The 16,320-nt window shown below is 39.7% G+C and overlaps 1 protein-coding gene across 1 annotated transcript; it reads right to left on the bottom strand.

The window, feature by feature from the left end:
* Positions 1 to 1,757: 1,757 nt before the first annotated feature.
* Positions 1,758 to 14,017, bottom strand: STEAP1 (STEAP family member 1). The gene is made up of 5 exons (XM_050971389.1): positions 13,853 to 14,017; positions 10,745 to 10,849; positions 9,438 to 9,950; positions 7,838 to 8,002; positions 1,758 to 6,272 (listed from the first exon to the last, which is right to left on the bottom strand). The coding sequence occupies exons 2-5, from the start codon at positions 10,835 to 10,837 to the stop codon at positions 6,015 to 6,017; spliced, it is 1,029 nt and encodes a 342-aa protein (XP_050827346.1). The 5' UTR covers positions 10,838 to 10,849; positions 13,853 to 14,017; the 3' UTR covers positions 1,758 to 6,014.
* Positions 14,018 to 16,320: the final 2,303 nt, after the last annotated feature.

Raw genomic sequence — 16,320 nt, 5'->3', positions numbered from 1 at the left:
TAATTGCATCCAAGACAGTGAAGACATGAAGTGTTTCTGTGACTGTAGGGGACAAATCTTGCTCTGAATGACTGAATAAAAGTCTCATTTATTTCATTGGCAATTTTGTCTCCACAAGAACTAAATGGTGATGATTTAGTATTTGAAGTAGAATAGTGATATCAGCACAAGGCTAAAACTAAAGTTCGTAGGAATTTTCTGAATATCAAGTAATGCACCATCTAAATCTACTTTCAGTTGGTTCCTTATTTTGCATAAGTAATGTTTGAGTGCTTTAGTTTCACTGTGTTTTATGTAAGAATTCTCCTTAATTTAGCACATGATGTACACTTTACCAGGAAATAAACCAGCAATGTCTGCTGTTATTTGAAATAAACTCAGTTTATATAAACATCACTATGAAAAATGGAGCAATATCTATGACTCGTTTCCCAAGCTTCAGAAGCAGTATGTCACTGAACCACTTAAAACTTCACTTGTGCTCATCTGTATCAGTAGACTTTGTACAGATTTGCCCAGAAATGCTCAAATGATATTTCAGAGTTGGAGAAATGTTTGCAACTTAATAGGTTGTGCAGGTCAAACTCTACACAAACCCAGAGTCTTTTGTATTTATTCATTCCATTCGCCAGCTCCATGTGGATAACCAACCCTCCCATCCATTCCCTCTGTTTCAAGGATTCACTTCAGTTTTCAGACTTTCCCACCAGTTATTCAGTTGTCCTCCATTTTACCCATCTCTCTTACTAAGGGTTTCTATTCCCTACTAACTTGATGATGTTCGTTGATCTCATTCAGTATCCTCCACGTACTTATTTTTACCCTTTAACATCCACTTTCATAACAACATCTGACTGCTTGCAATGTTTCATTTCCTCGTTTTCAGATTGCCAATTGTCCTGTTCCTTCTGATTCCATGTTGATGCCTCTTTGCACAGCTTCACAGTCCCAGAATACACTTTGCTCTGTCATTAATTATCAGGGAATAAATAAAGATGCGAAAAAATGATGTGAATAAATAAAGATGTACAAAGGCTATTGGAAATTAGAAGGAGGAAATTATGATTTTAATTATGGGTAACATCTAGCAATTGTTAGATTTCTAAGCTAAAGTTGCAGAGGTACTTGAGGAGCTTTGACAGTGGCTTTTTTTTTTTTTTTTTACCCAGTTCCAGCTTCTTGTTTATTTTCTTTTTAAGGATTTCCTGTTAGAATATTTTTGAATGAATGAGATGCACTGTTCAGAAGTTATTCTGGTACATGCACAGGTACAGGCAGGAGAGAAATGCCATTCAGTTTTATATATGAGTCACAGGAAAAACAAAGCAGAGAAATAATTAGAGGTGGGTTATTATGGCCATTCCTTTAAGTCCAGCAATAAGATACTTCTCAGCATGCCAAGTAATGAAGATATTAATGTGGAAAAATCAGGTAGAGTAGAGTACATTCAACAATAAATTGTAAGTATGTATATAAATGCTGCACATGACTGCAAACTACAAATTTGACCATCCAGTTAAAAAATCCCCACATTTGCCTCGCTTCTTTTTTAGTAGTAAGCCAAAAAAAAAAAAAAAGAAATTTAAGGACCAAATACTTCCATCAGTAGCAATGGTAGTATTCTACAAGTCCCACAGTGACAACACATCTTTAACCAAGTCAAAGATATAGCATATTTATCTCAGCAATGTACTTTCATGCTATGAAGATGAAATATACATAAAAAAAGAAACAAAAAATACAAACTAACTCAAACGTCTGTTGTATCATCTTTATTGAAAGTAGCTATGGTCTTTTCTATGTTTGCAGATTTTGGTTCATGGATTGGTTTTATGTATTTTCACCTGAAAATCTCTGAAAACGTATGACTACTTAATAAATTTGCCTCATTTCATCCACTCAAGTGTTAAATTTAATCTACAGAAAAATTCAAAGAATGATGCAAAAATGGAACTCTGAAGCAACTAAATTAATGAGAATTGTTTTGATAAAAGAAATAATAAGAAGTCATTTTGCCATCAGCAACAGAATATGCTCATGGGATCAAGAAATCCTGGCATTACTGAAAAAACAATAGTGGCAATGATCAGCCATTGCCAGACACTTACAGCAACAACAGCAGATTACATTCTTCAGGGGTGGTTTCAGTGTGTTTTCAAAAATTGGCCTTTTTCTTTTGTTTTTTTGAATGCCATTTAAATACCTTTAATGCCATTTAAAGAAAATCACTTTAAAAGAAATTAGTTTGAATTTCAAAAATGGTTAGCATAACATTTTGTGCTGTTAAGGGACAGTACTAGAAACTCTGGATGTAGGAGACAAGGGGAGATGTGAGATCATCATCTCTACAAATGAAACCACACAGCCCACAGTCACGTAGACATCAGTCAGTTTCATATGGGTTTTGATGACAATTTCTAGAGCACATTTTTGCCCACTGATTGGTGGAAAACTAAGAACATGACAGAAAAGTGAAGCAAGGGAATATTCTTGCTACTGAAATAGGAGGAAATAATGCAAGTTTGAACTTTTAGGTGCACTTGGAACTTTTCATTTAGGGCTGGTTAAGCTGCCTGTTTAGACCATTCCTCTTTGAGTCCTTCCTACTGACACATGTAGGATGCTGGCTGTCAGGCGAATCAGACCCATGAGTGGATCTGGCTGAATCACTCTTCACTCTGCTTTACTTTTCAAGTGGATGCAATGCCCTACTCTGATGAACTTCACATCTTTAACAACTTGCAACACTGAGAGAACAGAGAAGAGTGGCCAAAGGGAGGGACTGCTTACAGTAAATGCTGCTGTCAACAGGAATTTGCATTACACAATAGCCAACACAGCCCTGGCCTAGCTTCCTGAACATTGTTGTTGTCACTTATTGGGAAGAGTATTCTGGATATGACCTCTCCAAATGAATCTGGCATAAAATTCCTTAGGCCCCTTTAACAATTTGTATCTCCAGAGTTTCAATTCTGTGTCTCTCAAATACATTGGAGACATGTAACAATAGAAAAAAGTACTTTGCAGGCCTTATAGACACATTTTAAAGTCACTGCCATGACTTTAAAATGTCATGAATGATGGATTCTCACACAAAAGAATAATGGATTCTTATACAAAAGTATGCCCAAACATGCTTTTCCTCAATGCCCTTGCTATTTTTTTAACTTTTCTTGATCTTTGATCAGTATTTCCAGGGATCTTGGGTCTCCCTCCAAAGCTTTTTCTTCCTTCTCAAAAATCTCTGAATGCTAGAATATACAGTTAAAGGTACTGTCAGGAAAAATGCAATTTCATTACACATGAAAGTGTCCATTTTGCTTTTCAAATCTTTGTTTTCTTTCCTTTGGAGGCTCCAGGCTCTTCACTAGCATAGAGTGGTTCCCCTTGACTGTTTCTATCAGCAGCTCTTCTAGAGTGTACTGTGCCTTTTTGCCCTTTTACTCTGGATGTATATGACACAATGGCAGATACAGCATAAATTGAAGCATTTAATGATGCACAGTTTTATAAAACTAATTAGTGTTATACAAATAAGTGCCTAAAATGTGCACACACATTCAATTAATGTATTGTAAGAGTATACAGGCCTATTAATACACTGAATTTCAAAGAGGTACATAAACATAAATATAAAGGTATTTATGAATGTAGATTCACCAGTATTGAACTAGACCATGTCTGCCACAAACTGAGAAATTAAATACTGTCAATAGCATATAGATCTCCCTCACTGCTGTATCTGAATGCCTAAAAAGCAAATCATAGAATAATTTACATTGAGTCCAACCATAAATCTAACACTGTCAAGCCTACCATGAGAACATGTCCCTAAACACCACATCTACATGTCTTTTAAATATCTCCAGGGATAGTCAACCACTTCCCTGAGCAGCCTGCAGACTGGGAAGTGAGTTATTAAGACTCACCATGAAACCTCAAGTTCTGGCTGTAAGCATTTAATGGTAGTTTCTAGAGAAATGGCTAGATGTGACACAGAAAACCTGGCTTCTACCTGAAACTATCAGTAGGGAAAAACATGCTTGCATGTTTGGATGTCATGTGTGATTTTTGGAATAGCTTTTGTAGACTGTATGTAAATTTCATGTCGTTTAAGACACTTCTGGGTTTGCCTCTGGGCAATTCTAGAGAGAAAAGTCTGAAGAGTGCTTAATGTCCCCAGCTGAATGATGAGCATAAAAGATCAGTTTGGATAGTATGTAATGATCTTGAAGTTGGTTTGCCCCTGTAATTTATGTTATCAATTCAAACCATATTAACTACTTGAAATGAATAAAGTTATGCTATCTTAGACTACCTTCTGTAACAAGTGCATAGAGCTTATTAAAGATGTATTTAATTCATGGAAATATAAATGCAAATGCATTGAGCACCATACTTTTCCTACTCTGTTAGAAACTTCTTAGATTAACATTGCAGCTTCCTGTATTGTAAGGTTTTGGCCTCTGCCACACATTACTGGTTTGATACATAATGCCACAGATTTCAATCTATATTACATAGGACACCATGTCCCCAGTTACTTTCACAGTATTACATTACGTGCAAATTTAAAAAAGGCCAGCTTTTAAGTTGCAATAATTGAATGGTAACAACCCAGAAAATACAAAATATAACATCCCTGTAGATATTTAATTAGTCTGTTATTTATGCTCCTTGTAAAAGTCCAGAAAAAGACAATAGATTCATTAGCACTGTGTATTACATTTTTTTTAGGCATATGTTGTTTTCCTATTTGTTTTAATACCAGAGCCATTACCAATTACAGTTCTCATTCAGAGGATTCCAGCAATAGGTGCCGTCAACAGTCCATGTCCTAGTCAACTCCTGCAGGCAGAATGGCAGAAATGTTCCTGATGTTGGGAAATATTTACTACTGAATAACATATTTCAAAACAGGTACTAACAAATGAATTATTCACTTAAAATTTTCAGATGGACCTATGCAATGTAAGGAAAGTAGGACTTAATGAGCTTATTAAAGTTATTAGGAAAATTTCTGTAAAAGAAAATGCATTTGGAAACCATTTAACATGACAATCTCACCAAACCATTGGCAAGATTCAAATGTCTATTTTTAATGTTTTTCTTCCAGTCACACAATTGTGTTGGCCCTAGAGTAAACAAAAAAACACATTTACCTGATGGATTTATCCCACTGGAATAATTTGTGCAAATAAAGTTTAGCACATGTCAAGGGCTGCAGGCTCAGCTCAAAAGCATGGAAAATTTCCAGCATCAGAAACAAAAGAATGTGTTCATGGAATAAAAAATGGGAAGTGTTTTATCGTTTCAAGTAAACAGAGACACACCTAGTCCTGGATAAGATGGAAATCTGAGTCTAAAAACTCTTTTTTTAGACTGTGCCCAAGCCTCAGGAGATATTTACCTTGTAAAGATCCCTGTAATTCTGTTTGCTCAGTTGTGTACGTTCAAGACCTGGCAGGAATACACAGTTTCTGTCTGGTTCATATGCCAAGGTCCCCACTCTGCAGAGTGAAACACAGGCTGCTGGTGCTAAGAGGCAATGGGATGATAAATACTCTAGTTTTTGTCCCATTATAATTCTGAGATTTAATGAAGGTACACGCATGACTTTGCAAAGCAGAAAGCTTTCCTGGGCTCTGTGGTGTAATCATTTTTTTACTTTCTGTGGTCATCTGAAGAAATAATTTATGTTGGTTTTTGCATACAAAAGAACTGGGATTGAGACAATGAAACACTTGGATTTTAAAAGCAGTGAGAAGAAAGAAATCATCAAATACCAAAACACTGAATAGATTAAAGTGTAAAATAGATGTTTTCGTTTTCTGTCTTTGAAACCAACAAAATTAAGTTGTATCAAGCATCTCATCAAGTATCTCATACTCCTGAAGTCAAAAAAAAAGTGAGAAAGAAACATCTGTTGCGAATGTGAAAACAGAACTCATGAGTGAAAATTTCATGGCTTTGAGCATATTTAGATACATAGATAGGAAATGTCCATATTTGATCTACAGTCTGGAAGTTATGCTGGTTTGATTGACTTGTGTCTTAGCTTCCCAGCCACTTCTGATTTTTCTTATCCTCTTCCTAAAACATGGAAGGAGCAGTACGCATTTACAGAGCAGAACTACAATAGGAAGAAAAACTGCAACCATAAATGAAGGTGGCGTATACCAGATGAATTGGTTAGCATCAACCCACTTATTCCAAGCAAACACCAGTGCATGAACAGTGCATAGCAGCAGGGCTAAATATCCCATATTGCTCTGAAAAGAGAAAGAAAATAGCAAGCTATTTATTTTTCCCAACTCGGCAAAAAAAGTATTCAGTTAAGCAAAAAAAGAAACCTGGATTGGGCCTTGACCAACATGCTGAAGTCAAAGAAAAGCAACCATTGGCTTTAAACTAAAAGGTAACAACTGTAAGTCAAGACTCCAGCTGTGCTTCCTTATGCCAGTGTAAAAGAAAATGGAAGAGGCACATTTTTCAAGTATTGCTATGATACTTAGCTAAAATACAGAAGAGATTGCAGGTTATTCCTGCAACATGCTCAATCTTGAATATCTCAATTTACATCTGTATACTAAATTACTTTAATTTTGTGATAAATCATTATGAGTTCAAAACCAGAAATATTAAGGGATTAATTGAATACTTGCAAAGAAAAATTCTAAGCTAAATTAAAATCACAAACTCGAGTAAGTCTAGTACTATGGCAAAAGCCCTGCAAAACTACAGGAAACTCAAGTCTTTCATTTCACTTACAGTGGTAAATTTGGCTTAGCTTGGTTACAAAATTCAGGAGTAAAGAAAATTTACTAGTAATTTTAAGTTTCTTGTCACTTAATAATCTTGTACTCATCAGTGAAGTTGAACACTGTATTTCCAACTGCTGAATGTTCTGCTACAGAACATGATTTTTAAGTAATAAAGTTATTTGTTTATAAAGTAAGTCCAACACAGAAGTATTACTCATCTGGGTTTCTTCACCACAGTCTTTCAATAGTGAAAGCAGTCATGCATTTGGAGACTTCCTCCTAACTTTTCTGTAATCTCTGTACACTTACCTTAAAAATTATACTTCATAGAGTGGGCAGAATATCAAATCAGTAATTGGTGATTATACACTTCAGATCTGCTTTTAAAATATAAATCAAAATTTCAAATGCCAGGTACTTAATAGATTACTGAATTTTCAGATTTTGGTGTTTGAGGGCCTGATCCAACACTTGCTCAAATCTAGTGTGACCACACTGATGTCAGCAGAACCACCCTGATTATTACTGCATATGACATAAGGAAATCAAGAGGAACCAAAATGCCTGGCGTTAAGGAAACAAGCACAGCTGCAGCAAACTCGAGACTGGCTGGATTTGATTATCCAGCATCTGCTCTAAGATGTCTCTTTCAGAATACACTGTGCCATATGGGAACAGCATTGACTGGTTCAATGCCACCTACTCCAAATTCAGCAGGACATGGGACGTTCTGGGGAGATAAGATACCTAGAAGATGACTTCAGCACCAGAGCTAAGAAAAGGTCTCAAAGGGACAACTGCTGCTGGTCACAAAGTCAAGAGGAGAAAAAAAAAGTGGTATGGAGTTGTCTTTTCTTTCCATTTTATACACTGAACATAAAGGCCTGTTCTCCCAACAAAAGAGTAATGAAAAGGACATTTCTCACAAACTATTTAACAATGAGTACAAGCCTTTCCATTGGTTTCACTAACTTTGTGTTGGATATTTCTAACTCCAAATGGCCTTAGCTGATAACACACAGTTCTACAAACGGGACTAACAACATGCAGTAATGCTATTCATTCATGCACACCTGAATGTAGTGGAACTCTCTCCAAGTCAAAGAGAGACTGACAGATGGAATTGATGTTATTGCCAACAGAGCCAGCAAAGCGAGTCCCAGAATTCCTAGAGACACATAAATCTCCATTCTCCAAACATCATGTTCAATCCAGGCATTTTCTTTTTTTTGTTTGACCTGCCAAAAGAACACCATAAAAATTACAGACTGGCACACTTGGCTATTTGTGTTACATATAATTTTACTGTTTTCATCATAATATTATTGAAATAAGCAAAGAGAAACAGTATTTTGGTTTGTTTTAATGTCTTTGGATATAACTGCTACTTCTGATGACAAAGCCTTCACTAGTACCTCCAGAGCAAAGGTGAGCTTTTAGAGAAAAGCATTTAGATTTCATCAGTCTTGGCCCAGGAGAGCCTGATTCTGAGGCTTCTTAACCTGCCTTCACAGCAAGGATAAATCTTGGTTTTGACAAGAGAAAAACCCACCTATGGCTAAATACCATATCAGGGAGATTATAACAATAGGAAATACATTAATAGCTCTACTTCAGGAAGGTAATTCAGCAGGCCTTCTTAATAAAAATATCCTGCCATGGTAGTTGTTTAGCTCTGTTTTTTTTAAAAAACACAATTTGGTACATTTGTGATTTTAATAAATTGATGTCAAAACTTCTCTTACCTACAACTACTTGCAATAGCACTTATCCTGCTAGTGATCACCATGGCATAATATGTCCTAAATATGATAATTTCTACATCTTGAAGACTGGAATCTCAAGGAAATTTTTAGTAATCCATTCAAGTCAGATTACCAGTAAGGCTGATTTCAGAGTTTTCAGAGGTAATTTGACTGTTTACAAAAACCTTAAGAATCTACTGACATCATCATATTGTGCTTTTAATTAATAATAAAGACTTTAGGGGTAATAAAAACATTTATTTGCAGTCTATGCCTTATATTGGAATATTCCTAATACTGAATTACTTATGGTACCCAAGGAAATAGGTGAACATTAGGAACTCTCTGGTTACAGAGGACTTTGGAGAGCTTTGCAAGCCAATTATTGACCACGAGTCAGAAGCATTATTGAAATCCTATCTTTAAACAAGGTAGTGTGTATCAGTCCAAATGAGAGCCATCAGTATTCACAAATTTTGTTTGTGCAAATACAGATTACTGTGATTTACCTCAGCTCTCCTTCACTGCAGCAAAGGTGTCTAAAAATGTTGTGTTCAGTGCTCAGTTTTTGTTTCTAGATTTCACTGGTCCAGAGAAGAAATCTACACTATACTGTATACTATAGTGTATCTACACTATAGTGTGCCAAAGACTTAAATGTTCCTGTGAGATACAATTTTGTGCATTTTACAGATAGGAAAAAATCCCAAATTAAGAAAATAACTTATTTAATATATGTTAAATAAGCTGGGATGACTCTTTACTCTTATTACATGCTTTGGCAACTAGGTCCTGCTCCATCCCTGAACAGTGCTCTCTGTGAATGTACTTGAAAATCAAACAAAAGCAATGAAAATGGCTTTCCCCCATCCAGATTTGCAAGGATTTTCTGAATACAGAAGGGTTGGTGTTCATGTGCCCATCGTACCTGCTGGAATGCCCAGTTCAGCAGCTTGTATCTGTACGATCTTCTCATTGGATAGCACAGGCTATAGCAGGCGTGCAATGTAGCGAAGAAGAAACTGAGAAGTCCAAATTGTTTCCTTGATAACATCCATCTATCCAGCCACTCGGGAAACCTTTTATACTTGGTGCCAAAGTACAGCTGGAAACTAGCAGCTAATATTCCTGGTAAATACACTAGTGCTAAAAGGGTAATTGAAGTCACTGGTAAAACTTTGTTTATGACAAGGATTGGAATTTTATAGAAAACGTTTTCCTTTTTGGTTATAAAAGGATATATGACATCTCTCATGGAAGTGTAAATAAATGTTATTAATGAGATCACAGATGCTATCTTCATTGGCAAGTGCCACTTAGGGAACAGATCCTGCTCGCAGTGCTGTTCTGAAGAGTGTTCAAACTCACCAAAATGGTGTGCTTGATGTAAATCAAAAAGTGCAGCTGCTTCTGATGGATTGGCAACCTGCATATCCACATTCTGTAAGGGACAGAACAGAAATTCAAAGTGAGTTCAAGAGAAGATTAGAAACTTCTGTAATGACAGCATTTGCCACCATGACTTTTACAACTTACAGCAGTGGAACCATATACGAAACATATGCACTGTTAAAGACAAGGTAACTTGGAAACATAATATTTCAAACAGCATAGTCAGCACTTAAGTAAAGCACTTGCAGTGTAGATTTCCCACTCTTCATTATCTGCAGTGATTTTAAAATAGATTTTCATTCCAGGGAGATACTCTGTACTGCAAGGAAGGAAGTATTACATTATGCAAAGCATCATTTCAGCTTCTTATTATATAAGTTATAGATTTCAAATTTCAACTATAGACTTAATGATGTAGCCCAAATACCATGCACAGGAAAGGATTAAAGGATTTTTTTTTTGGACCTTTTTTGTGTGATGTGGAAAAACTTCCTGAGTGCAATGCTGCTATCATGAAGATTCCCCCAAAGATATATTTTATATTCCTATGTAAAAAACCTGAATTATTTCTATGGAGTTTTGCTTGTCTGGTAAGATAAAATTAGCAGCTACCCTCATGTAATTTTCAGCTGCCTCAAGCTTTGTTTATTTTTTATCATGGACTGTGATCAAACTGAATGAGATGTTCTCTATCTTTTTATCTCTTCATGTCAATATTGTGACAACATTTCAGAAATATTCATGATATGCCAGTGTGACGGTAACACTGTCTCTGGACAAAACTGAATCAAGGATTGCAATATTCTGTGTGACATATGAGCTGCTTTTTTACAGAAACATTACCAAGTAGTTAAGATTTCCTGTATTTCTTCTTGGCATGATGTTCTGACCTGCATTCTGATCAATTGCACGATTACCACCTTCCCTCTTCTCCATTGTGGAAACTCCCTGCAAAACAAATACAGGATGTAAAATAGGTTTTGAAATGCCATACTGGAACTTTGAGGCCTATTTTCCCTCAAGTTGTTTTCTTCCTTGTCCTCCACACATTTGCTGGAAAAGGCACAGTCAACTAGGGAAAGTCTGTCCTCTGAGAATGGAAAAAGCTCAGCTTATTTTCTGGGCAAAGCAGAAAATAAGAGAGAGCATAAATCAACAGAACAAAATTACAAATGAAAAGTAATATTTAAGCCTAATATCCCTGTCACCAGCAGAATCAATGCATTAATTCAAGTTTTTAAATGAAAACAAATTAGTTTGAAACAGCTTGCATAAAAACCATGTAAAATGTTGTGAAGATGGATTTTAAGTTCCTGAGACTTTCTGATGCAAGAAGCCCATGGAGATGTGGTTTCTAATGTATTTTAGGGTTTAGGATTGGTCTACCTGACAGTCACTCTGGGGCTTTAGAGTAGTATTCTCCCTTCAAGACTGTCAAGAAACTGTAGCTTCGCTCATGCTGTTCCCAGGCATTTTGGCAATACTCATCACCACAAGTAGCAGCAGAAAAGGTTCTAAGCTATTAGGAATGACAAAAAAATCAGATGACAGAAAAAGAAGAAAAAAGGAAGAGAACTGATAAACTGAAAGAGATGTTTCTGAAAATCCTAGGATAGCAGGAAAGACAGTATTTTGAAGAGCATAAAATAACTACAGGGCCTTCAAGGACCTTCCAACAAGGACTTGTCAGGTGTGTGTCACACTGTTGCACACTGCAGGAGGAGAGGCCCTGGCACCATGCTACTGAAACCTCAGAGTGCCACAGCACAGGGTGACTTTCTGTGTCAACCTTTAAGAAAATTACTAGGTGGTTCTTCCATGTACTTTCCTACTGAACAGCTGAATTACTAGATATTAAACCATTTTTCTAACTACTGATTCTTTTATATCCATAAATCTTTTGGGAAATTATATGGAGAAATTAGACCTTGACAATTCTCCTTCTTTTACTGTGTCTGGTTCCTTCAGTGGATGAGTCTTGCAGTCTTTTACTGTCTGCTATGAGGGTTTGCTCTCTGCAAGGCCACCAGGCAGCTGAACCTGAAGTATTTATTTTTGGAAGTGCTTTTTTCCTTAGTATTTCTCTTTGGATTTTTCTCTCCTGGTAGTCAGCTCTCCCTTTGAGCATAACCTTTCACACAAGTGTTGCAGAGGAGGGTCAACAAGAGTTCTGTTTGAAGGTCAGGCTGTTAAGCCATTCCTACACCAGCTAATGGTGTAGGAAAAGGTTATCCTTTGTATATCCTGCACACAAGAAAGCATGGACTCTTGAAGGCACACTTCTGTTTTTCTCCCCTATTCCTAGGGCTAGTTCTGGTGATTTTAACAGAAGTTTTGGGGTATCATGTATCTTCAAAAAAATTCAGATTTTAGAATTTCTATATCTACATGTTTCATTAGACATAATTTCTAGCTGTTACAATTTAAAGAACAATTTACAAATAGAACTTAGTAGGATGAGCTTACCTGTAAAAAACCTAATAACAAATACAGTGAACTCCACACCTATTTTTAAGGAACTCATAATATGAAGGTCTTTCAGGCCTACCTTCTGGCAACACACTGCCTTAGAGGGTCCAAAAGCATAATTTAGTTTGGGAACCTCGGTATGGAAAAGCCTGATTCACCCAGTTCTCATTCTCCTATCACTCTTCATTCAGAAAATTTAGAAACAAAGAGTCCATTATTAGTTTCCAGTTAAAGGTTTATATTGATGAGCATGTAATAAATGATGCCATGATGTGAACAAAACCAACCTATGAGCTAGAATGCCAGCTGCTAATCCTAAAAGCTGATTTATTGATCTTTTGGGATTCAATATTTAATACAATGCTAAATACAGCGTTAAAGGTTTATGCAGCAGAAAACAAGACAGAAAGAAAAAAGAAAGTGTGTGTGAATGAATGCATGTGTTCATCCAGGGAACTATGGGTTTCAGCCATACAACTGCATGCAAGGAAACTCCAGTGTCATACCACCATATTCCACTAGGATTCTGATACCAGTTAACACGAAATTATTTCCCAGTAACAAAGCACAGTAACAACCTTTGAAAACCCTAAAAGAAGAGCACCTACAATTCACTACTCAGTGCCTGAAAAACTGCCAGAAAGAAGTCATCTAGACTATATGTCTTTTTGAAACACATGAGAAGAAAGATTAGGGATCCTGCAAGAGACAGAGTTAGATATCTAACCCAGAACTGCTCTGAAAGGAAACAGTTATATTAACGTCCATCCTCAGTGCGCATCCCTTCTGCTCTGGGACGCAGCTGTCAACGAGGGTGGAGGGCGTCCTGCTGCAGAAAGCCAAGTTTCCAGCGCTTGAGTACGGTACTGAATTTTGTACCGGGACAGCACACTCACTGTAATGCTGAACCATCAGGGGTCCACACTGTGCAGACATTATCCCGGGAAAACATCGCAAGTCACTGGGAAGTTTTCCTGAGTAAGGCGTCTCAGGACTGGTTTCACGAAAAAAGAAAAAAAATGGCTAAAACAGACAGGAGGTGATGGAAGAGGTGCGGGATAGTGCCTGCACCTCTCTCTCGGCACTATCGGAAAATTACAGCATGAAACTGCTGGGCATAAGCGTCTCGCTTTCCAAGTGCCCGCTGTACCGTGCAGGACGCTGTAGGCACTCGGCACACGAGCTCATAACTTTCCTCGCTCTTCAAGAATTCTGCTGAGCTCGGTGGAAAACTGAATGAAAGCCCAGAGGGTGGGAGCCGGAGAGCGTCGCTCAGCGCTCCTTCTCGGCCAGAACGAGCCCGGGGCACTCCGCCTCAGGGAGCCCGAGCCCGCCGGGGGCTCCCGGCCCAGCCCGGCCCGGCCGCGTGGCGGGCGGCGCCCGGCTCGGAACGCGCCGCAGCCGGGCCGGGCGGGCGCACACGGACACTTTCCCGGCGGCTCCGGGCACGGCCGGCCCCTGTCCGCCCCCGGGCTCACTCACCTCGGCCCGGCAGCCCGGGCTCTCCTTCCCGCCGCAGGTCCCGCCGCAGGGGGCGGCGGCAGCAGCGGCCGTCCCGGCTCGGCTCCGTCCGCGGGGGGCAGAGCCCGGCGGCGCCGCTCGGAAGAGAAGGCGGCCTCGGGCCAGCAGCGGAGCGTCTACCGGACTCTGAGGAGATGAGAGGCGGGGGAGACCGGCCGCAGCCTCCACCTCCCCTCCCGGCCCCGCCTTCCGCGCCCATCCCGCTCCCCTGCGCCCGGCGGGAGCGGGCCGCCGTGCTGTGCCCCGTCCCGAGCAGCGGAGGGCGGCGGGACAGCGCGGCCTCCCGGAGGGGACTGCCCGCCGACACGGGCCGCCCGAAGAGCGCCCAGCCGTGGGTCTGCCGGGCCCTCGGCCGGACAAAGGGCGCATTCACCTGCTCCCTCTCCGCCCTGCCGCAGGGAGGAAGAGGAGGAGGAGGTGGTGCCGAGGTGGTGGCCGAGGTGCGCTCCCCATCCCACCCCGGCGCCCCCGGCCTCCACGGCCGGACCTCTGGCGGCTGCCCCGCCGCTTGTGACGGGGTGTGCTAGGGGTCACAGCACGCTCCGGGCCCGCCAGTGGCCCCAGGCCCTTCGGGTCCCTGGAACCCTTCTGCTCTCCTTTCATTCCCTTCTCTCTTCCCTGCCAGTTCCTCCAAACGGGTCACTCTCCTAAACCTGACAAGATGCTCTATTAATCCCCTCTTCGCATATGAGCAGTACTCACTTTAATTTTTTTTCCCCCCTAAAGTACCACCATCCTATAAGTTTGTTGTTCTTGTTTGTTTGTTTTTAACCTGTGCTGGCGATTTTGAAAAGGCAGCTGTCTCCTGAAAATTTAGTCACACAGCAGTGTGAACTATCATTATCTTGTGAAATCTCTGTTTCAGTGCATATTTTGACATCTAGTGACTTCCTGACGTCGAAGAACACGTGGCCAATTTGTGTCAGAAATGTTTTCATGCAGAGCTCATTGTATCCTCCTCAGGATGTCTTCACAGAAATGATGCCAAGTTCCATGTCATTGTATCTTGGGAGGGGAGGAGATTTATTTTTTGTCCTCCTTTTCAGTAGATGTTAAATGGACGTAGACTCCAGTTGGATGCTACATCTGGAAGAAAAGAGGAGATCGCCTTAGAAGGAATAGAAAACAGAATAATTGTATCTCTGGTGTTGAAAGCTTAACTTTTAAAATTTTTTAGTTACCTTCATTAGCATATTTTTCTGTGCTTTGCATAAAGGATATTTCCCACATGTTTTCCATTAAGTACTTTTTTTGCGAGGGATGCTAACTTGGGTATGCTCTCACTTTGTGCAAGTGCCCTTTGATTTCCTTCCCTGCTCCTTTTTTTGCACGGTCGGTTTGGGATTTTCCCCCGTTCCCATCAGCAGGGTGACGCCTGGCGGTGGGAGCGCAGGGGATGAGCTGCCTGTGCCAAGGTGTGCCGGGCAGTTCCAGCCCCGGCTAAGGAGACTTTGCAGTCCAGGGGGCTAAGAGCATATTCCTAGGGAACTCCTTGGCAAAGCACTTCTCAGAAGCCCTGGTGTATGCTAGTGTTATGGGAACTACATTTATTAAAGATAGCTGAAGATGCTGAGAGATTGTAGCATCTGGATATCCTGTCTTAAGAATAGAATATACTATCTTAAGGATAGAATATCCTTAAGGTATCCTTAGACATTTTGTAAAACACACAAGAGCTCAGCTTCTGCATATGCATTCTCAGAAGATGAGATGAAAAGCCAACCAAAATGTGAACCTGGCTATTAAAGAAGTATCTGGTGAGCTGTTCTGCACAGATGCTTTTAGCTATCTCTGGACAAGCAATCCCTTCTCTAATCTGCATCCTGAGTACCAGTAGGTGTCTGTCTGTGAATAAAACTGGAAGGCTGATTTTACGTGGGTGCTGACAAAGTGGAAATAGATTCAAATGCTAGTGAAATCTCCCCTTTCATGCCTACCCTAAGGCATGACTCCCACGTCACTCAAAGTACCACTTATGTTAGAATGGTTACTGGAAAGCAAGCTGCATGGCAGTCCTGCAAACCATTGTGCCCAGATGATACCAGTGCATGCTCATAGCTTTGAACTGGTATTTATGAGATGTGCTCTGTAAGAAGTCTGAGGCTGAAGATAGGAAACACCACAGGAATCAGGAGTTGATTCGAAATGAGAAAATTTCTCTTCGCACATGCAGAGTGGGCATGATGTCACTAACAAGAATGCAAAGTTGTGCAGGTGTGGCTAGCTCCAGAGGTTTAGAATAGTGTCAGTATGCTTCAATTCATGTACGAGCTGGGGGAGAAAAAATAATATTTTTGTGGTTGCTGAAGTGTGTCAGAGTTTTTTCCAGAGAACAAAAATACTCTGGTGACACTGTCTTAGTCTATCTGTGTTTTATTCCTTCTATATTCTGATCCAAGTCTGTGTGTGATACTGACCAAAAACATGAG

This window comes from Serinus canaria, chromosome 2, assembly GCF_022539315.1.
Source record: "Serinus canaria isolate serCan28SL12 chromosome 2, serCan2020, whole genome shotgun sequence".
NCBI lineage: Eukaryota > Metazoa > Chordata > Aves > Passeriformes > Fringillidae > Serinus > Serinus canaria.
Note: the sequence above shows the minus strand (reverse complement) of the source record. Positions and strands in the feature narration are given on the sequence as shown.

Coding starts and splice junctions, on each gene's coding strand:
- STEAP1 (XM_050971389.1), bottom strand. CDS start 10,837: ATGGAGAAGAGGGAAGGTGGTAATCGTGCAATTGATCAGAATGCAGGT. Junction 8,003..9,437: donor TGAACTGGGCATTCCAGCAG/GTACGATGGGCA, acceptor TTCTTTTGGCAG/GTCAAACAAAAAAAAGAAAA. Junction 6,273..7,837: donor GAGAGTTCCACTACATTCAG/GTGTGCATGAAT, acceptor TTCTCTTTTCAG/AGCAATATGGGATATTTAGC.